The sequence below is a fragment of the Danio rerio genome, chromosome 3 (genome assembly GCF_049306965.1).
Source record: "Danio rerio strain Tuebingen ecotype United States chromosome 3, GRCz12tu, whole genome shotgun sequence".
NCBI classification, from domain to species: Eukaryota; Metazoa; Chordata; class Actinopteri; order Cypriniformes; family Danionidae; genus Danio; species Danio rerio.
The window spans coordinates 56,751,017-56,775,232 of NC_133178.1; the positions used below are offsets into that span (position 1 = coordinate 56,751,017).

The 24,216-nt window shown below is 38.3% G+C and overlaps 1 protein-coding gene across 3 annotated transcripts in view; it reads left to right on the plus strand.

The window, feature by feature from the left end:
- Positions 1-23,845, plus strand: part of olfm2a (olfactomedin 2a) — a 225,467-nt gene extending 201,622 nt beyond the window's left edge. For 2 of the 3 annotated variants that reach the window (XM_009299770.5, XM_005163746.6), the window contains exons 3-6: positions 9,638-9,793; positions 12,720-12,939; positions 13,507-13,613; positions 22,888-23,845. In XM_009299770.5, the coding sequence (XP_009298045.1) occupies positions 9,638-9,793; positions 12,720-12,939; positions 13,507-13,613; positions 22,888-23,562 (1,158 nt within the window). In that variant the 3' untranslated portion in view covers positions 23,563-23,845. 3 annotated transcript variants of the gene reach the window in all.
- Positions 23,846-24,216: the final 371 nt, after the last annotated feature.

Below are 24,216 nucleotides of genomic sequence, written 5' to 3' on the forward strand. Positions count from 1 at the left end.
AAACAATATTAAGGTAAATAAGAGTGTTTCGTATACATGAAAGGCTAGTATCAATTCAAAGCTAATCACTGAAGCTATCTTTAATTTTTTTTCACAGTAAACTTTTGAAATGTCATTTCCACCACTGTCATTTCCATCACCACACACATTTTTACAAAATATTTAAAAAGTTCTCATCACACATTAAAAGTGTATTCACAATGTATAAGTCCATGGGCTATTTAATTTACAAATTCAGTTTATTTGTTTTCTAATAAGCTCTTAACCAAATTAATATTACATTTTAGAGTGTGACTGGTGTACAATTCAGCATTTGGTCCTAAGGGACTCATTTATTTAATTGACAAATGTATAATCATTGTTTATATTGTGGAAAGATTGGTTAAACCAGATACAAAAATGATCTTAGGCTATATGTTTGACTGCCATAATAATGCCATAAATCTAAGTTTGTCCTCTTACAGATCTAAAACTAAACAAATAGTTTTAACTTATGAGACTATGTTACGTTAATTTTGAACAAGCTTTTTTACCCAACTTCACAAGGCTAAACATTTTACGTAGTTGAAGAATTGCCCATATAAGAGAAGAAGAGATGCTTCACTACATAGATACAGTTAATTACTGAGCTAATTTAATGCAATTTAAAGTTGGCAATGATAGAGTGTTGGACCAGCCAGTTGACCAGCCTTCATTTCCATCTTTCCTCATCAACCATACGCCCTCGATGGTTTCCAGCCTCATCTGTGAACAGCAACCCATTACGATCCACACATCCCCATCAACATCACGCTCACTGATTCAGAGAGAGCTCTGGAATCATTCTCGAATGGGAAGCAGCTGTTCGACTAGCTAATGAGCACAGCTGATGAAGGCAGAGATGAAGACAGAGAGGAATAGAGGTTGAAATTAAAAACAATTTGGAGAGGAATTCCTGAGAAGGCGAATTTGGGACTCCAGACAGCATGAGTCAATGAATCACAGTCATGTCTATTCAGCTCAACAAGCAAACTCTGCCAAAATTGTAATCTTAAAGAGATCCTTCACACAAAAACGACAATTCTGTCTTTGTTTAATCAGTTTTCTTCCAGCCTCTTTTGTCATTATTTGTGAATGAAAATTATATCAGATTTTTTTTTATCTGTTGGTTTTGTCCATTGTGAAATTTCAAGCTGAGCAACGTTGGCAAGTTAAGATGCGTTTATTGACAGATTTATTTTTGAATCCTAATGGGGTTTTCTGTTCCATGGTGGCTCGGTGATTAGCACTGTAACCTCATAGCTAAAAGATCACTGGTTCGAGTCTCAGCTGGGCACTTGTGTGTGGAGTTTGCATGTACTTCTTGTGTTGGTGTGGGTTTCCTCCGGATCCTCTGGTTTCCCCCACAAGTCCAAAGACATGCGCTATAGACCATTTTGAGCAATGTAAACAAAAGCAATGGTCCTAGCGTGTGTTTCCTGTTTCACGTTTTTAATTTCTATTGCTTCTAAAAATCCAAAAAGTGCCACATATTCATAAATAATAGTATAGTAGCTGTTTCAACATTAAGTTACGATTCAATTGCCTCTTGTTACAGTTATGAAATAGTTTGATAACAAGCAGGAAATGTTCATGGGCCAATGACATGACCACATTGAAATGGTCTATATGAATTGGGTAAACAAAATTGGCTGTAGTGTAAAAGTGTGTATGTGAGAATGTTTGGTTGTTCTCAGTAATGGATTGCAGCTGGAAGGGTATCCGCTGCATAAAACATATGCTAGAATAGCTGGTAGTTCATTCCACTGTGGTGAGCCCCGATAAATAAGGGAATAAGCTGAAGAAAAATTAAAGAATTGAATGGTCAGCATCTATAAGTTATGGATTGACCCCTTTGGACAATGTAAATACTGGTGATAAAAAAAACATGGTGGTAGATCTAATGAGGGTAATACTGAAGCTTGTTGTGACGTATGTATGTCTTTCAACAGTGAGGTCTATAACCTCTAGAATTTAAAGGCTTGGTAATCTGAGATGAGCGGAGATGACAGCCAGAGGGTGCACAAGTATATATGAACGTATAATGGGAGGAAGGGATGGTTGTGAGCTGTTCGAATGTACTTACCGAGCTGTATGTGCTTACCGAGCCACATACTGTTTATATGTGGTCTAATAGAATAATGCAAGTTTGGAGCGGATAGACAACTAAACTACTGCTATCGTCAATTAACTGGCGTCCAAAATATCCAAAGTTGCCTAAAAATTGTGTGAAATTAGTCAATATGAATCAGCTGAAGGAAACAACATCTTTGTTAAGTCACCATCAAATCAAAACTTTGATAATCCTACACAAATTACAGCACATCACATATTAACTTCTAAGTCACCTAGAATCTAGCCTTTGGTTTTTGAAAGCCACTTGACCTAAAGTCAAAACACTTAACAAATGTGGCTCCACATCTGATGTAACCTACTTTATGTATTGTACATTGCTCAGTGATTTGATTCATTCTGAAAGTGAATTAGGAATCTATGGTTGCATCCCTAATAACACAGCATGCACTTATACACTGTGCACTTATACACTCAATTGTGTAATGTATGAGTTTAGTGCAATCCCAAATGGATCCTTAATGTGTGTTTTTGTTTTTTTTACTAAATGGAAATTCAAACCTTAGGTTTTTAGTCATTGTTTAACAGTTGGCAAATTATTAAAAATAAAATATCAAATGCACAATCCAAAATAAATAAAGTGACCCAACCTCCTCCCCTTCCGAAAAATGAGCAAAGCAGCGACTGTTAAGTGCATGAAGTGGTCAACATTCCACACGTCTATTTATCGCTTGAGCAAGTGCATTATCTGGGTATTTAAAGTGCACTTACACTATTTATACTAAACCCACTCTTTCATTAAAGACTGTTTTAGCTTTGCATCTGCATTTTGAAAGTTATTGGAATTCAAAAAATGTTAAGCTCCAAATAACAATTTCTTCATATTACTTAACCTTCCTGTCGTGTTACTCATAATTTTTGTGTTTTACATCTGATTGCCTCAAGGCCTTATGGTACTCTTCACACTATGCACTTGAACATGTAAAAGTGATGATCATTTATTTCATAATTTCATAATTTTAAATATCACCACCGTAAGAAATGAATCAAACAGATCAATCAGAATACATCCCCATTCACACTACGCCAACTTACTCACTCACATGCACATGTCAGACTGCTTATGTGTCCATGCTTATGTGTCGATCACATCACATTACAATACATACCTCCATGACATTACATGTTCATTTTGTAATATATTTTCAGTGGCTATTTGTATTTTCACTGCAGCTATTTCATGTCTAATTCTATGAATTCATGTTAGACAGTAGTTTGAGACATTGTTCACAGCTAAAGAATGCTTTTTGAGCAATTTAATAGCAGTTAAAGGTGATTGGTGAATTTTGACCAGGAACACTAAAGTAGGGGGCAGGAGGTGAACACAACAGGAGGGTTAATAGTATATATTGTGAAACCTCTGAAGAGATACAATCTCCTTGTATGATGAAAATATCACAATCCCTCTTAAATAATAATTAAAACATTGATTAGCCAAACATTATACAATTTACATCAATTCTGAATTTCAAAGTCAATTAATAACAAGCAATGTTTGCAAGTCATTTGACCAAAACTAATATTGTTTCATTTATTGTCTTTCATATTTGATACTGTATGTACTGTATGTGCTCGATCCCAATAGAAAGACTAGTATAAGAGTATAAGAAAGTAATAACAATATTTGGCCAAAATAACTCTTTAATTTTTAACTTAAGGAATAGTTTGCCGAAACCATGTTGTTCCAAACTCTTAAAATTGTCTGTTAAACTTGAAAGAAGATATTTCGAGCAACGTTTCATTTGATTTTGTCTTTATTATGAAAGCAATTGTGGTTCAAAACATTTTCGCTTATAAAATGACCTGAAGTTTGACCAAAAATTATCCATACAATTAAACTGTGTTTGTGTGCATTTTAAGTCAAATGTAACCATTTTAAGTAAAATATATAATTAAACTATATATATATATATATATATATATATATATATATATATATATATATATATATATATATATATATATATATATATATATATATATATATATATATATATATATGTGTGTGTGTGTGTGTGTTATATTTAAATACAACAGCTTTAAATAATTAAACAGGAAAGTAACACAATCAATGATCCCATTTTCAAAAATGAGCAAATCTAATTTGTACTCTAAAGCCACTCTGAACATCATTCATCTTAGCTCAATTCAATGGTAATTTAGTTCAGTTCATTTATTATAGAACAAGGTAAAGTGCTGGTCATCAGTTTAACAGATTTAAATCCAAGCCTTTATTCAAAACAATTATTTACCAAGTGTACACAAAATGCATTGAATACTGTATTAGTCTTAACCTAAATCACTATTAAGCCTTGATTAACATCGAATCATTTTTATTTGAGAGTGGATAAATAATCAATCAGCTAAACTGACTGCAAACATTTTGATCCTCATTTATATTTTTAAAACATTTTCTTGACAGAAAGAGCTGAAATATCATCTTTTGTATTCCAAAGAAAAAAAAAAAAATGAACGCATAAAAAATTGGAACGACATGAGTAGCTCTACTGTAAATAATGAAAATTTTTTTAGCTAAACCGTGCCTTTAAATCCTGCCCTGGCCTTTTGTCAGGGTCTAAACAGCTTACCTACAGCCATACTCCAACATAACTCAACCACTCAGACAATAAAATGTGTGTGTGCGGCTTTTTTCAGCAGCTGTGAGGCACTAATGCTCCTGCCTAATAAAACGCAGACTAATGAGGACACCTGGGTCAGTCCCTCTCTGAGAGAGATGTGTTCAGAATTAAACTACCACCACCCAGCCTCTTGTGTGTGTGAGAGAGCACGTGTATGTTCTGTGGTCCTGAACAGTCAGCGACATGCATGAAAAACAATAACTAAATGCACAGTGAATATGCGATCCCAGCTAACCCCAGCCCAAGTCCAAAGATCCCCAATCCTCAGAGCTAAGTGTGACCATTGAGTCTGACAGCTATGCAGATCAGCTCATTAGATAAAGGTCCTCGTGTACATCAGTGTGGACATGAGGAGAATGCAAGCTTACTATACATTTCCTGTTTCATTCTTATAAGTTAGCCAGATAGAGCATGTTTGGATGTCTCTCTCTATATATGCAGTACTATACTTGTGGGGACCAAACGTCTTCAAAAGTATAGTAATACCAGTAAAACTTGAACTTGTGGGAACATTTTATTTTTTTGGTCACCATGAGAAAAATAAATGAATCAATCAAAATTAAGTATTTAGAAAATGTCAAAATGTAGATTGTTCCCTGTGAGGGTTGGGTTTAGTAGTAGGTTCCAGACCCAGAAGCCATCCCATATGGACCTGTGCATACAATGTCCCCACAAGTATAGTAATACCAGTAAAATCTGACTTTGTGGTGACATTTTATTCTTTGGTCTCCATTAGGAAAATAATTGAATCAGTCAGAATTGTGTATTTTGGAGATGTCAAAATGCAGATTGTTTGCTGTGAGGGTTGGGTCTAGAAATAGGTTCCAGGCCCAAAAGCCAGCCCATGAAGATTTAAAATTTACCCACAAGTATAGTAATACTGTCACAAAGACTATTAGTCAGGATCCAATTGCAAATAAAAGTTTACTGACGAGTTTATAGAACAAACCAACAGGACAGAAGATAGCCAGAAACCAGATGAAGGCAGCGTACAAATCTCGCAAAAAATCAGGACACGACCGCAAGGTGGGACCTGAGGAAACAGGACAAACACAAGAACGGACTGAATGCTGAAGACTGGCAAACGAAGTCTTTAAATTGCCAATCATAACAGGTTGCAGCTGTAGCTGTAATGAGTCAGCTGACTGTCTGCACGCTGTCAGGGAAAAAGGTTAACAAACACAACCACTCAACGAACACAACAACAGAATAACAGCAACGATCCATGAACCATGAAGTACTAGTAAAATTTGACCTTGTGGGTACATATATTTATTTATTTATTTTTGGTTCCATAAGGAAAATTAATCAGTCAATCAGAATGAAGTATTTTAAAAATGCACACTGTTCCCTGTGAGGGTTGGGTTCAGAAATAGGTTCCAGACCCAGAAGCCATCCCATACAGACCTGGACATGCAATCTTCCCATTAGTATAGTATCACCAGTAAAATCTGACCTTGTGGGGACATTTTATTTTTTTGGTCCCCATGAGGAAAAGGAATTAATCCGCCAGAACTAAGTATTTTGAAAATGTCAAAATGCAGATTGTTAGCTGTGAGGGTTGGGTTTAGAAATAGGCTTCACACCCAAAAGGCATCCCATAAGGACCTGGGGCCTCATGTACGAAGACTTGCGTGGAAATCTTACTAAAACATTGCGTACGCACAAAGCTGTAAATGTGCGTACGCAGAAAAAAATTCAGATGTATGAAACACTGCGTACGCCGAATCTCACGCATATTCTTTTGTACATCTGAATGAACGTGAAACTGAGCGCAACATGCACGAGCACAAAACCCCTCCCTGCCTCCTCCCCCGTATGAATATGCTAATGACTATGCTAATGTCAAAACCCAACGAAAAAGCAATGGCAAAAGCAAGCAAAAAGAGAAACTTTGAACAGAATGTGAAATGGAGGTGCTGCTTTCGGAGGTAGACCGGAGAAAAGCGGTGTTATTTGCAAGTTTGTTCGGCGGAATTAACAACAAAAGAAAAAAAATAGAGTGGGAGAGTTTAGCTGATACGGTTAACACAGTTTGGTCTGAACATCGCACTGAATGCATTTAAAAAAGAAATAGTGTGGTTTATATCTGTAAAATGTTGTAGTACCCTTTGCAGTCTCAGTGGCGCACCTCATAAGAAGCATATGTTCATGTTCTGACACGTTCGAGCATAAACTCGGCTCGAATCCAGCGTCTGATGAATTCCTTCTTCCTTTTTTCCCCGCTACATATCAGATTTTGCCCACTATTTATCACGAGAAAGACAAGTAGGAATCATCAATAAGTTTGTGCATCATATTTTATTTGCACATTTATTGAATGGAAATGTTTCTGATTCACGCATGCAAATTTATCTTCACATAGTGTCTTTATAGCAATGTGCGTGCAGTAGATAGCTCAGATTACATTGGGAAAACAGGCGACCGCTGCAAATTGTGCTTTAATGTTTAGCTGGTCAACTGTATGGTATGGAAATCTTACATACCTACTATATGAACCCGTCTCATACAGACGCCATTGCAAGGATCAGACACTTTGTAGAGAAGAATTTAACACAACTGCCTCTAGGAGTCGCCAATGGAAATAAAACAGACACGCACAAAAAATGTGCGTACGCCTGCCAGAAAGCTGCCGTGAACCTGCGCAAATTCCCACGTTCAGTTCATTGTTAGTAAATCCAAACGTGAGCGATTCTGAGCGTGAAACCTGGCGTACGCAAAGTTTTTGTGCGTACGCAGCGTTGATACATGAGGCCCCTGGACCTTTGGCTAGGTCTTTCTTCCACTATTTATTTACTCTTTTTTTCTACCCTCATGTTCACACAATGGTTTTCTTCCCGACTCAACTCTACCCACTATTATATAGGATGTGTTAAGTCTTCCATTATCAGGCCGAATAGTACTTTTTGCTTAACCTTTCTATTATATGTGGGTCAGTCAACATTTATATGGTTTCATTTTCCATGGTGGTGCTGATAACGGAGCTTTCTGGAAAGTGGAGTAAATCCATTGTTGCCTTGGTAATGCCAGTAAGTAAACACAAGAAATGAACAGTACAAAACTGTTGAATTGTTAAGATGTCTTCAGATCTAATTGGATGAGACTTGTTAGTGAAGAAGAAAAAGCAGAAATTCAATCATTTCCTTTTTAAGTTAAAGGTGCAGTATGTAGGTTTGACACCCAGTGGTTGAACTAGTCTTGGTTCAAAAAACATTTTCACTCTTACTTTCCTAAGATGACTCCACACAGTTGCAGGTTGCTAGACATCAACAAGCCTACACCGGGTCCTAACTAAAGGCAAAACAATAGAAGGAATATTCTCCATATTAACATGAGTTTTAGTCCTAACCAACACCTGCAATTTCTATTTCAGAAACAGGTTCTATTTCCTGTTGCTATATAACAGGTGATAAACTGACAATGTTTACCTCAGGTACACCTCATGTGCTTTATTCATTGTTAAATGCTAATAATGTGAATTTGAATGTCATCTATTTATATTTATATTTATCTGACATGTATTGCCATAATGAAAGCAGCAGCATATTTACCTCAGATCTTAAAAATAAAATAAACCGTTTAAATTTGAATGTTAGAACTGTGACTTAGTGGAAGCCAACATCAATCATTCAGCATGTACTATAATGTTAAAGAGGTTTAATATATATTAATTAGATTGTACATCTTACCATTTTGATGAGGTGCAGTGAGTGCACTATTCTGTGCTTCTGAATGGCTGTATTTAAATGTTTCTGTCGTCTTCTGCATCTGGTGCAAACAGCCAATTTGCTTATCAATTCAAATCTTGTCACATTGTGTGTTATTAGGACACAGTGTTACAATGTAACCATGGTGTTGCAAGGTAACCAATGTAAACCATTTCAAAGGCTGCTACTGTCCACTGGAGTTTGCATTTTTGTTCACGAACATACATTTTGAGAGCCTTCCTTTCTGAATAAAAGTAATCTGATGTGTTTCAACGCAAAATGATATGTTGAAATATAATTGGCTAAACTGGCATTGGGCAAGGGACCAAAACAAAGACAGACATTCCAGCACGGAACGCATATTTTCAAAACACTATAACTGACTTTAGCAATGTTATGACTGCTGACCCCACGTCCCGGCCTCGAAAAAGCAGGTAAAATTTAATTAATGAATGAATAGCATTTTTTTCCCAGGTAAACTAATATGTTCACTTAGCATGTTTCTCAAATATCAGCAAACATATTATGGTATTTTTATGCTTTAAAAGAGTCCAAAACTTACATACAGCACCTTTAAGCACTTGAACACTTTAAAATTATTATAATAATAGATAATAATATAATGTACAATATATATATATATATATATATATATATATATATATATATATATATATATATATATATATATATATATATATATATATATATATATATATATATATATATAGACATTACGATTCTCTGGACCTTCTAGGTATTTTCTCTAACTGGACCTCTTTACATTTTAGTTGAATACCCCTACAGTAGGGGATAGTATATACCATCCATAAATGTCCACAGAAAGCCCCCATAAAGATAACTGTTTACATGTTTTTTGTGTGTATGTGTGTATATGTGGTGTAAACCTCTGGGAATATGTGGGAGTATATGGGAGCAAGTTAGGTGTGTGTGTGCTGATCAACAGTCACGCTCTCATTGCCTCTGTGTTGATGTGGGCAAGATGCTCAGTGGGAGGTCTGAATATGTAGGCAGGCTGATTTGAACTGCAACAAATTGAAAGCGTCATGCTGTTCTGCGCTCAAAAAGTAGGCCCAGATGCATAACACTTTTGGCTTTGTGTTTTGTGGTATTTAACAGGTTCAGAATATCACTCAATCCATGGAGGTGCTAGACCTGAGGACGTACAGAGACCTGCAGTATGTGAGAGATACGGAGAACCTCATGAAAACAGTGGACGGCAAACTGAAGACTGCCTCTGAAAATCCTCGCAGCCTAAACCCCAAGAGTTTTCAGGTATTGACGCTTGAAAGAAACTGCTTAAAGAAACAATTTGTGGTTAGTTTTGGCTGTTCTTTTCTTTGTTATCCTGATCCTCATTATTGATATTAAATCTTCCCCTGCCATTAGTGTGAGATATTGTCAATTGAGAAGCAATGCTTCCCCTGCCTTTGACAAGTTTTTAAAGCAATCTGTGTCTTCAGAAAGCCCTAGCACACGTCCTCATTGAGAACTTTTGGATCTCATGGGTGAGAACTACAAAGACATTAAGTAAAAGGGGACTTTTTCTTGAGTGTACTTCCTTCTTTATCAGGGCCTAAAGTACATCATCTGGCAAATTGCTGTCAAATTTAGATGAAAACCTTGTGAAATTGGCATTTGGCAACTTTTTTTATATACTGGCATGGAAAGGTAAAGTGTGTTGTAAAAGACTGTGATGAAAAAGAAGAACATGTAGTGATTTCTGGAGCCTTCTTGTCATGTAAAACAGCTACTGTTGTGCGTACAGTACTGATTTGTAACACACTTAGCAGTGGGCAGCCTGTAAGCCTGGAGACTAGGTTAGGCTCATCACTCAAGGTGAAGCTCAGTCCTGGGCAATGGCATTGCTATGGATTCTGGGCCCTACACGCAAGTTTAAGCCCCCTCAGTTAAGTATAACCTTGTAGGCCTCTCTGCATTCTGTCTCCCTTTTCTCCCAGTTAAGACACCCCTGCTCATAGTTGTTGAGACTGTAAGTTGGCACCGTTTATTCACTCCCCAACTGCTGCCAGTACTGACTGTACTATAGGTAAAGTATACATTTTACTGTAGGTTTAAAATCCGACTCTCTAACCATTAGGTCACAGCTGCCTGGAATTCTTTCAAAATTATGTCCATGAAAAAGCAAAGGTATTTAAAATTGACTTGATGCAAGATCTCAATGTCAAATCTATATACAGCCATCATCCGCAAGCAAATCAAGCACATCTGAAAAGGCCATCAATTCATAAATAGTACCAAGGTGAGGGTTAGCTCATGAATAGTAATAAGGCAGCATTAGAGACTGGAAATTGAGCAACATTAGTGCATACTAATTAGTGCTAGGCTAAATATTTTATTGTAGTAATATCACAACATCCCCACATTTACCTCTAAAGGCTGATTTATACTTCTGCGTCAAGCACAAGGCACAGCCTTCACGTGGTCACATACCGCTCGCCGTGGCTGACAGTGATGCACCTCTCATAAATTTAACTACACATACAACATGTAGTGCAAGCTCTGTGATTGGTCGGCTTGGTTTTGCTGATAAGTGTGGGTGGGAGTGAGAGCCGCACAAACCCATTAGAGTGAGTGTTTACAAGTGTTGAGAACTATGAAGGAGCTCCAGATGGAAATTTTTTGTGTTTGCCTTATGATTAAAGTGGTTGCACATCTGTTGGTTCCTGCTTCAGAATTTTAGCTACTTGTACATTAAGGTAGCTTTCAGAAAAACCCAACACCAGTGAAGAAACACGACACAGAGGAACATAAAAACCCACTGCCAGCTAACATTTCGGAAGTGTTATTGCAGTGCAGAACAAACAGCATTGAGAAGTATAATGCACAGCAACACTTAAGGAATGCATTGTGGGTCACGGCGATCCCTCGATGCAGAAGTATAAACCAGCCTTAAGACTAGTCCTAGCACCTCTGTCCCAATGTGAAATCAGCACTAGCCCTCTGATTTTGTGTTTGATTGAGACATACTAAAGATCTTCAGGGAGAATTCAAATGAGCCTCAATTATTTACACCCAGTACCTTGAGTTTGTTTCAGTAATGACTCTGTGTGTATGTGCATATAAAAGGTTTTCTCCTGCTCTCCTAAAGGCTAAGATTCAGGCCTCTTTATTGTCTAAGCTTTTTTATCTCTTGAAATAGATGGCATGGAAAGCCCTGTACGATCTCAGAATACTGCTCAATACAATATACAGAGTACTAAATGGAAGAGCACGCTTTAAGTTGAATAGCATGAAGCTGTCAGCTAGAGAGAGTGGAATGGAAGCCACAGACACTCTTCCCAAGGGTATCGCTATCATTCAAAACACCGCCACTTACCCATCTACCTTGCTCTGCTGCGGTCTGAGTCATCTCACCAAACGCTGCATAGAAAATTATTCAGAAACGTTACAGAAATCATTCCTCATTTATCGATACATGTTCAAAGCACCATAACCCCCCCACACCTCTTTTTTTTCTCTGCTGGAGCTGTAAAAAATTTGCGAGATGTGCCAGTGTTAAAAGCTCTATTTCAAAGAGTGGGAGTCTCAAAGCCTGGCTTTATTTTGCGAGGCTGCTGATGAATGTGGAGAGCTCAAAGTCGCCTATGGCAGGGCGGGAGATTAACGAGACTAAATTTTTGTGTCTCGGAACAGGAAAATGAGATTTATGATGCGGCGCCGCTGGGCTGAGAGCAGCTCCATCACCAGATTTACGATAAACTTTAACAAGGAGGAAACAGCCCCTCCTGTGGTGAGCATGCTTTATTGATACACCTGCTGTTCAGACCCCCTTTATTGATATACCTCAACCTGTGCCCGACCTGCCAGTCTGCATGGGCGCTGTAACTGATGGCCCTCGCAGAGCTGAGATCACCCCACAAGTTTTACCTCTTTTGCAGAGGCATGGTCATGCTGAGGTGGAAAGCTGACAATGCTCTGATGAGTGGGATTGTGCCACCACATCTGATGAGTAGTGAATTCTGAGAGATTGCAAAGGCATGAAATCAATACTTACTTTTCATGTGAGGATGCGTTCAGATCCTGAGCAGGAGACTTGTCATGTCAGATCGAAGGTTTAAAATGAACATGCTGTTTAGCTAATGCAAGGCCATGCAAACTGCTGAGAGCAATTAACCATTCTTTTAACCATTCTTTCTTTAAACACCGCTGCACACCTGTCTTTTTCCGTTTACCGCAGGAGTTAAAGGACAAGGTTACTCAGCTGCTCCCCCTGTTGCCAGTGCTGGAGCAGTACAAGGCAGATGCAAGAATGATTCTGCGGCTGAGGGAGGAAGTGAGAAATCTGTCTCTGGTACTTATGGCCATTCAAGAAGAGATGGGAGCCTATGATTACGAGGAGCTCAGGCAGCGAGTGCTATTACTAGAGACTCGCCTGCACTCCTGCATGCAGAAACTCGGTAAGGCATCTAACAGAAGTTGTTCCGAGCTGATTTTAATATTCAGAATGAAATAAGTACAAATCTATTCATCATGGACTTGACTTGTTGCAACAAGAGTAACGTAAATTGTATTTATTGTATTCACCGATTTGCTTTGCGTGATTATTTAGAGGGTGATTGTAGAGCAGCTGCAGTAATTTGCTTTTAAATGAAAACAGGAAAAGTAAACTAGACATGTTTGATGGTCGGAGAGACCACATTAGATCCAATTAAGTCAAAATGTGCTTGCTGTCCAATTAAATAAGCAATTTAACGTTAAAACGTTAAAACAGCCAGCTAGCAAGCTTTGTACTCAAATGTCCAGAGTTCATTTGGCTGAAAGAGTAATTGGCTTTCAGATGCATGATGAGACAAGCTCATGTTCTATTCAGGGGGAAACTGATGACTTCACAAGAAAACCCAAAATGATGATCTAATGGATATTCGTTCTGCTTCATAACTGTCGCTGTTGGCAATTTAATGCTGACTGATTCATCAGAGTTGAGCGAGAGCCATTTTTTATGATACCCTCTGTTCCATCACCAGGTTGCGGAAAGCTAACTGGCGTCAGTAACCCCATCACCGTCCGTGCCTCAGGGTCAAGGTTCGGTTCCTGGATGACTGACACAATGATCCCCAGCTCTGATAATAGGGTAAGAATGACCATGCTGAAACACTTTATCTCTCCATCACTGCCACTGCTATGATGAGCTGCTTCTCCCCAGAGACGCACACACACTGCGACTGAGTCAGTGTTTTGGTACAGTGAAGCTACTCCTCAGCAGTGAGAGCTGAGTCACTGATGGATGGCTCTTCCACCATTTTTCTCCCTCCCGTCTTTCTCTCTCTACCATACTCTCACTCCCTCACTTCAGTTTTCGCTCAATCCTTACGTCTCCTTTGAGAGCCACAATCCCTGTTTTAATTACTCCATCAGGGGGCTGGATGTTCACAAATTAGGTAAAAACTTTACCGATCACTGCCAGGAATTACTAGCAACCAGACATCATCAGGGGAGAACACTAGAAATGTCGCCTATGGCGCAGTGGTGAGTGGGCCCAGAAAGGCAGTGATTCCCAGAGACACCAACAACACACATTTTCAAACACTTTCCAAATAAACAAACCTGTAACTCAACCTAGCTCATTAGTAGAGAATCCAAGTCTTGAAATTAATGTGTAAAATAACGGAGACCTACCAAATGTGTACTTTTGATTTGCCTCCATAAAACTTATTGGGAAAACTCACCTCTACTCAATGAGTCCATTGATGAACCGTATTTATACGGTCTACATCACCATATTGCCTTAATCATGGGTCTTCAGACCTTTTCTTGAAGGGTCACTATCCTGCAGAGTCTAAGACCAACCGCAATCAATAAACAGATGAACAGGTTTAACCAATGTTTTACAGAGTCTTCCAGGTAAAGTCAGGACTTTAATCCCACAGACATTTGCTCTTCAGGTGTAGGATTGGATAATTCTGGTCTTCATATTTTCACCAGTGACTCTGGCAGTTTATCATTCTATTAGTCCATGAGGCATAGAAGAGGTGTTTGTAATAGTATCTAACTTTAAAGTCCCAACCTTAAAGTCTCTACTTAATGAGTAGAGTGATGAGCCATATTTATATAAGCAATATTTCTACATCCCCATAATGCCTACATCATGGGTCTTCAGACCCTTTCTTGAAGGGTCATGATCCTGCAAAGTCTAAGACCAACCCTACATAATAAACATATGAACAGAATACATATGAACAGACATATGAACCAATGTTTTACAGAGGCTTCCAGGTCAAGTCAGAACTTCAATCTATAGACACATGCTTTTCAGGAAAAGGATTGGACTCTTCTGGTCTTATTGATTTTACAAGTGACTCTGGCAATTTATTATTCTATTACTCGATAAGGTATATAAGAGTTGTTTGTAATACTACATAACTTGATAGCCTCAAATTAAAAGCCTGTACTTGATGGGTCCAGTTGATGAGCCATATTTATTTGGGCAATATCTCTATGTCCCCATATTGCCTACTTCATGGGTCTTCAGACCTTTTCTTGAAGGGTCACTATACTGCAGAGTCTAAGAACAACGTTACTTAATAAACAGATGTTGTCAAATGTTTTATAGAGGCTTCTAGGTAAAGTCAGAGCTTCAATCTGCAGACGCTTGCTCTTCGGTATTAGGATTGGACACTTTTGGTCTACATAATTTTAGCAATAACTCTGGCAATTTATCATTCTATTACTCGAGGTATTTAAGAGGTGTTTGTGATAATATCTAACATGATAGCCCCAACTTAAAGGTCTCTTGATTATTCCAGTGATGAGCCATATTTATATGGGCAATATCTCTGCATCCCCATATAGTCTACATCAGGGATTTCCAGACTTTTTCTTGAAGAGTCTCTATCATGACGAGTCTAAGACTAAAGTTACCTAATAAACAGATGTAACCAATGTTTTATTGAGGCTTCTAGGTAAAGTCAGAGCTTCAATCCTCAGACATTTGCTCTTCACGATTAGAATTGGACACTTCTTGTCTACATTAATTTTACTAATGACTCTGACAACTTATCATTCTGTTACTCCATAAGGCATATAAGAGGCGTTCCTGATAGTATCTAAATTGATAGCCCCAACTTGAAAGATCATCTCCAGTAAAACAGTCTTTTGTCTTTGTGTTAATGATTACATCACTTGCCAAGATTAATTAATGCAAATGAGACAAATACTGTACATCATAGCAATTAAGCTACTGGTAATTTCAACAGACAAGCACACTGTAGCTATATTTCAATCCAAAGATGCAAATTAGACTTATGCGCAAAACTGGAATATATTAATTTGGAATTTTATATATTGCAAAGCACTGTTTCTGTTCAATAGCTTTGTTTCCATCCACTTATTTTCAGAATGTGCACAAAATAACAGTTGATAGAAATGGCAAGATGAATATCAATTTTGAAAATGCTACTAATAGGTGTAACTAGTAGGTGCAAGACAGTAGCGCAGTAGGTAGTGCTGTCGCCTCACAGCAAGAAGGTCGCTTGGTTGCTGGTTCGAACCTCGGCTCAGTTGGCGTTTCTGTGTAGAGTTTGCATGTTCTCCCTGCGTTCACGTGGGATTCCTCCGGGTGCTCCGGTTTCCCCCACAGTCCAAAGACATGCGGTACAGGTGAATTGGGTAGGCTAAATTGTCCGTAGTGTATGAGTGTGTGTGGATGTTTCCCAGAGATGGGTTGCGGCTGGAAGGGCATCTGCTGCGTAAAAACATGCTAGATAAGTTGGCGGTTCATTCCGCTGTGGTGACCCTGGATTAATAAAGAGAGTAAACCGACAAGAAAATTAAAACATGATTGAATGAATAACTGAGTAGGATAAACTTTTTATTTGATAAGAAAAGATGAGCATAAACTATGATGGAAACACTTTTACTGAACAAATTCCATTTTGCACATTAAAAAAATAATGCTTGTGATTTTGTTATTAGAGCTAGTGTGATGATAAAAATGTCTGTGAATAGACAAACCATCAGGCTGAGCACATTGTAAAGCATCCAAAATGTTGTGTTTGCCATACTTAAATGCCTTAACCATTTCAGTATTAGTGTTATATATTAATATTTATCCCCAGAACTCTCAAGAGCATGTGTGCTCCGCGTATGGTGCCTTCAAATGCCATCATGTGTTCATTGCGTGTCGGCATTGTCTTCTGAGGTGCAAGTCATTTATCAAATAAAGAAAATATTTACGCAGCTTCTCCTACTTCAATAAATTACATTTTTAATTTTGATATTTGGCAGCAGTTAATCAGGATGTTATGATTTTGACTTATTGACTCACTGGATGGAAACACTGCTGTATTTGCAAGTCTTTTATGCTATATTCCAGTTTTGCGGATACATTTAATTTGAATCGGTGGATAGAAACATAGCTAATGAGTCAAAGAGAACAAAATCACTACTTCCTGATCGAAGCCATAGAGAGAGTCCTCGAAAGAACGAACTCAGGAGACCATGGGAACAGACAACGTGTCCTGTAAGAAATGAGATGCTGCGTTCTTCTTGATGGTCACATGACCATCATGCATTTTTAATAAAAAATTTAGATCGCTTACAATAAGTTTTAAAATCACAAAAAAAGTCATTACATATTTTATCTGCGCTTATTAACAGCAACTGTTACGGTAGCTTGGTGATGAGATCCGTCCTCTGTAGGCTAGATTGTCTCATTTCAAAACGCTCTGTTCAGTTTGCGTGGACTTCGAAGGACTCACCTTTGAAGTCTGCAATCATTCAGAGGATGCAGCCTCTGAAATAAGGCACAGCTAACATTTCAGATGCTGTGCATTGTGGTCGATCAACCGGTTTGTCCAATTAACGCCGTCCCATCCTGCCTATAATATCATCACATGACCAGTTCAAACAAAATCACATGACATTTTTGATGCACATGTTGGAATTTAAGGCCTCACAGTGACACAAGGGTAGCACGATCGCCTCACAACATGAAGTCGCTGGTTCGAGCCTCAGGTGGGTCAGTTGGCATTTCTGTGTGGAGTTTGCATGTTCTCCTCATGCTGGCGTAGGTTTCCTCCAGGTGCTCCGGATTCCCCTACAAGTCCAAAGACATGCAGTACAGGTGAATTGGGTAGGCTAAATTGTCAGTATTTTTTTTATTTTATTTTATTTTTTATGAGATGAAAAGTTAATCCTTCTCAGTTGCGGGCATACAATTTTCAAAATGTATGTGCATCTAGGTAATTCCGTTATTCCAAAATGCACATAAAAAGAGATGGATAGAAGCATAACTACATGACACATGACACATGGCCTTGATGGTTAAGTTAGTAAAGATGTCGATAATCATCCTACATATGCCAGTCTTCTCAGAAGGAAACACAGAGGCGGAGATGGGCCGACCACAGTGTGACCACAGCTCCCCTCACCGATCTACTGGGACTCGCTTAGCCCACAAAGGAAATGCTATACTTAATGTTCCAATTATCCTGCCTATCCATAAGTCACCTGCTCTCCTCCTCTCCAGTCATCACGCAGCCCCACAGTAGCCTAAAAATAAAAATGCACCGCATCTCTCTGTGGAATGAGAAATGGGGGAAGAGGCAGGGAGGGGAACTGCAGGAGGGAGGGAGGGAGGAAGGAGGCAAAAGATAGCAAGGGAGCGTTAAATCCTCAGAGGGGCTTCATTATGCAGGAGAAAGAACATAATAACCATCCTAAATAAGCTGACTGTCTGAAGTTTCATTACGATGTGTTAATAAAGAGTGCAGAGCGCATGGCTTGGTAAAGATGTGGCACAGCATAGCTGTTGTGTGCCTGATAGATACTTCAGCCGGTGAAGGCGTGTAAGGAGAAGAAAGGCAGAGAGAGATGGAGAACTGCTAACAGGATTGATTTCTTGTGACTGTTGAGTGGAAAAGGGCAGGGAACAACTGCTGCAGCCGAGCGCATAGCACATACAGCATCTCCACTCCCACAGAGGGAGATCAATAGATTTGACAACACACACACACAAAGATTGTGCACAGTGAGAGTCACCGCTGGTTACACAGGAAGAAAGGCTCCGCTGTCACTCTCTCAAAAGTAAGTCAGAAGATGGCGTCTCTTTTGATGTACTGTACTTTCATCCAGGTATATGCTCTCTGTACCCTCATTTTTGGCTCAGTGATCTAAGCTTTCATTTTTAAGCTGGTTCATTCTTACATATATAGAAGGGTCCAAATGTTTTTGACCACTAGTGGAAGTTCTTATCGTGAATGATTTTATCCAATTTGAGTGTTTGTTTGTATTCAAATGCCTCATCTGGTATGCCTCCATTTAGCTTTATGTTATTAGCATTGAGGCTGCACGAATAGCTTGTTTGTGTAAAATTTAATGATCCTGATTTGCATGATTTGCAGATAATCCGAAGAGCATCTTTAATGCAAATAAGAACATTAGTGCTTCTGTAAGCAGGGGTTCACGTGGAACATAGATTAGTGACCTAGAGACTTGTTTGAAAACAGCTTTTGGCTTTTATTATTTGACAAAAAATATTGTAATTGAGTGTGTTTTTCTTTATAACAACATTCTTGGAATGAAATCCATGACCTTAGATATCGACACGCTCTACACTTTGAACCCCTCTCTGCATTACATTTGACTCTTTCTTCATTGTTATTTATCCTGCACATATATATTTAGATTTTGCAGTAGTATAGATCACTCACAGTTCAGTATGTATCATGGTTTTATGGTCATCGTTTGGTTCAGAGTATATTCAGTTAAAAAATAAATAAAGATGCAGAACTTCAAATAAGTAAGTGAAGTTTACTTAGAAACTAATTTCGAGAGGATCATCTGCTTATGATTGCTCACAGCTGGTCCTGCATCCGCTTACGATTGATTCACCAATCAGACGAGTCCTAAATCTCTATAAATAACCAGAGTTTTCTCATCTCAGTCTCTTCATCTTAAAGAATCCCCCCCTACCCACTCCTACTCCCCCTCCTTTCCAGATGGGCAACACGGTGGCCCAGTGATATGCACTGTTGCCTCACTGCAAGAATGTCTCTGGTGAAAGTCCCTACTAAAGCAGTTGACATTTCTGTGCAGAGTTTCCTCATTCTCTGCGTTGCATGGGTTTTCCCCGGGTTCTTCGTTTTTTTTTTTTTTTGTTTGTTTGTTTGTTTGTTTGTTTTTAAATTAAGAATACCAAATCGATACCATAGCCAATCTCTTAGCAATTGTACATCTCTATTAGCCAGAAATAAGTCGGGGGAGTTCATCGAGATCTACCTGAGCTTAAACTACCCTCTCACCCTGCAAACAGAAGAGAGCCAAGGGCTCGAGGATCTCATGAGCTCAGGGCTCTCCAAGGACAGCATGCCAAACAAGCTTTATTGTCAATCATCAGCTAAGTGTGAACTCTTGAAAATAAGAAAAAGGACAAATGAAAACTAGATAACTATAATAGCAAAGATACAACTAAAATTGTGAATCAAATTCTCAACTCAACTCATTTTTATTTCTAGAGCCCTTTCATCCAATCACAACCCTGCAGGCACAGGACATCAACATGACACCATATTGACGTTGAACCCCAACAAACTCCAACGTCGTGGGGACCTTGGGTTTTGTTTGGAAATTAAAATCATATCAATGTCCAACGTCCAACCTAAAATCAACCAAACATCAACGTCTAATCATGTTACACCTTGACGTTGTATGGATGTTACTGCTATTACATCTATCTGATGTTGGATTTTGATCACATTCTGTCATTATTGGATGTCAAAATAACGTTGTCCTTAGATGCTGGCTAGACATTGGATTCTGCTCACCTGATGTCATGACCTAAATCTAACCTAATATTAATGTCTAAAACATTAATGTTGTGTGCCTGCTAAGAATAGACACCAAAGTGCTGTACACAAACACACATCATACATGCAAAGTATCCAAGATACATAAACTCACAACACATTCTTAAAAGCTAAAGAAAATAAGTTTTCAGTGACCTCTAAAATGACTCCAATGGAGGAGATGTTCTTTAGGAGACTGAAAGAATGGAAGCTACTGCTGAAAAAGCTCTATCACCTTGACATTTCAAGCATGATTACGGAACTGTCAAATAGAGTCGATCCTCAAAGCGAAGAGATCTCACGGGTTGATGTTTATTAATTAGCTCAGAAATATAATCAGGGGCCAGGGCATGCAGGCATTTAAAAGCAAACAATAGTTCTTTGTACTGCATTTAAACTGGATCAGTAACCAGTGTAGGGAAACCAGTAAAAGTGTGATAAATCACTGCATACTGTATTTAAAATCCACTGTATAAATTGAATAAAGGTTAAACATTATTGAGTTATTCAGTCAAGAGCAGTGAGTGATTTCATTATCTGTTCATGGCCGTAGGCAGCCTGGTGAAAGGGGTGGCTCTTTTTTTCCCAAAAGTGCACCTTTTTTGCAGTTATTCGACTCATTTTCTATTTAATCATGAAATTTTGATTTATTTTTAATAACAATACAGTAGGTCAGTAGTGAAAGATGCCCACACTTATGTCAGATTGTGTGTTTTTTTTTTGTGTGTGTGTTTTTTTGCTCAGCTGAATGTTGGACATGAATTGGTTAAAACTGGATTGCTGAAGTCACGCCAATGGACAGCCAACAGAGTATTCTGCGTGATTTAAAAAACCTTTTTCGATGGGTTATTATCACAATTGTGGTGGCATAGCAGTTAAAAGAAGACCAATGAGTTCATATATAGGACAAATTCTAGGTGGTGGGTCCTTTTTTTTGGATGATTAATATTAAAAACATCACTAATACAAGTTTTCATTTTAAGGCAATATACAGATCCAGCACACTGAAAAAGTTACAGACAACACGTAATCTTTTAAATGTGTACATACTAAAGAAATTACTGAATTTTCTTTAGATCAGTCAAGTTGACCTACAAATTGGACAGCATAATTGCATTTTACCTTTCAGAAACAAGACTTAATTTGCATGTTGTAACATTCATTTACCTGTTCAGATAAATTTACAAGGTATAACTCTGTTTTGTCTACTGATTTGGGTTTGTGTTTATGGTTTATGGTGGCGAAGTTCCCACTGCTGTGTTTGTGCATTTGGTTGGGTAAAATGCAGAGCACAAAATCCACTCAAACAAATTGCAAGTAACTTACAAATTACATTCTTTCACTTTCATATTGTTTTGGCTTTCACTGCCTTTTTAGACCTCTCTTTCCTCGTGTGGTTAATACTTTTTTCCCTAAGTCATTTTATTTTATTACACATGACCTAATTTGTAAACAATTTATTTATTTATTTAATTTATTGTTGTTATTATTATTATTATTATTATTATTATTAATAATTTATTTTTTGCATAAAAAAATTCTAATAAACTTTATCTTTGTAAACATTTTTTTTCTAAGAAAAATGGTGATGTGTTCAATACTTATTTCCCTCACTGTATGTATATTGAACCATAGAGGTCTAACTGAAGGGTTTAATATTGTCCAGAAAGTATTCATAGTGTTTCACTTTTTCCAAATTGTTTACAGTCCTATTCCAAATAGATTAAATGCATTTATTTCCTCAATATTATACACAAAATACCCCATAAATGTGAAGAAAAAAAAAATTAATTGTTGCAAATTTATTAAATTTAAAAAACCTTAAAAATCACATGTGCATAAGTATTCACAGCTTTTGCTATAAAGCTCTAAATTAAGCTCATGTTCTGAGTTCTGTTTACACTGATCATTCTTGAGATGTTTCAGCAGCTTATTTGGAGTACACCTGTGCTAAATTCAGTTGATTGGACATGATTTGAAAAGGCATACACCTGTCTTTATAAGGTCCCAGGGTTGACATTGACATGCCAAAGCACAAACCAAGCATGAAGACAAAGGAATTGTCTGTAGACCTCTGAGACATGATTGTCTCAAGGCACACGGCTGGGGAAGGTTACAGAAAAAATCCTGCTGCTCTGAAAATTCTAATGAGCATAGTGGCCTTCATCATCCGTAAGTGAAATATGTTTGGTACCACTAGGAGCTGGCCGGCCATCTAAGCTGAGTGATTGGGGGAGAAAAGCCTTATTTGATTAATAACCGGTCACTATGTCTGAGCTTCCATCCAACATGATGGAGCTTGAGAGGTACTGCAAAGAGGAAATGGGCAAAATTTCCCAAAGACAGGTGCGCCAAGCTTGTGGCGTCATATTCAAAAAGACTCTGTAATGCTGTAATTGCTGCCAAAAGGTGCAAAAATCTTTTTCACATTGTCATTATGGGCTATTGTGTGTAGAATTTTAAGAAAATACATGAATTTTATCACTATGAATACTTTCTGGATGCACTGTATATTGAGCATCCCTAATTTAAATAATTTATTTGTATCTTCTTTTCTCTCAGGTGTGGTCAATGGATGGTTACTTTAAGGGACGTCGTGTGCTGGAGTACCGCACAATGAATGACTTCATGAAGGGCCAGAACTTTGTCCAGCATCTCCTGCCCCACCCTTGGGCTGGTACGGGTCACGTGGTCTACAACGGCTCACTGTACTACAACAAATACCAGAGCAACATCCTCATCAAGTACCACTTCCGCTCTCGAAGTGTCCTGGTGCAGCGGAGCCTTAGCGGTGCCGGCTACAACAACACCTTCCCTTACTCCTGGGGCGGATCATCTGACATCGACCTCATGGCTGACGAGAATGGTTTGTGGGCCGTCTACACCACCATTCCCAATGCCGGAAACATCGTCATTAGCCGTCTAGAGCCGCAAAGCCTGGAAGTGCTTCAAACATGGGACACAGGCTTCCCCAAACGGAGCGCAGGCGAGTCCTTCATGATCTGCGGCACTCTTTATGTAACCAACTCCCACTTGGCCGGTGCTAAAATCTACTTCGCATATTACACCAACACCTCGACCTATGAGTACACTGACATCCCCTTCCATAACCAATACTCCCACATCTCCATGATGGACTACAATCCCCGAGAAAGAGTTCTCTACACCTGGAACAATGGACATCAAGTCCTCTACAACGTCACGTTGTTCCAGGTCATCAAAACCGCTGAGGACTAAGTCATTCAGACTTTACAAACACATTTGCTCCTACACAAATGCACACACACTATTATAACACACACATACACACACTTATGTGGAGGGGGGACTAAAGTTGAAACTTTTTTACTGCATTCCAAACTTCATAGAGTGCTATTAATTATCTAATGTTCTGAGGAGAGGAAGATTGGTACTGATAAATGGACGGAGCTTTTATTTTCTTTCCTGTGATTATTCAGCATGAGTACTTTCTTTTTATTTGTGGAAAAAGATGAATAAATAAACATCAAACTTTACCATTTTTCAAGTTTCAACTTTTTCTTTCCTTTGTTTTTTCTTTTCTCCTAGATGCTGATGGTTACTAATGGCTGCATACTGTAGTAGCTAAAAAAAAAGAAGCTTTTGTAAATGCCTGATCGCTCATTATTTTTAAAGAAATCTTTAACAAAGCCTTCCTAACCTCCAGCTGTAATGAAAGTAGAGATGTGCCACAGCAGGATGAGCCGAGCCTCCCTTGACTGCCTCAGGAAGTAAATTCAGCTCCTGTTTGGTGTCAGCCATCCTGAGGAGAGACGTCAGTCAGGCAGAGCTCTGTGACATGAAGGGCTGAAAGGTGAGGTGGTGGAGGAGAAAAGAAAAAAAAAATTAGAGACAGCGGAGGGATGAATAAAA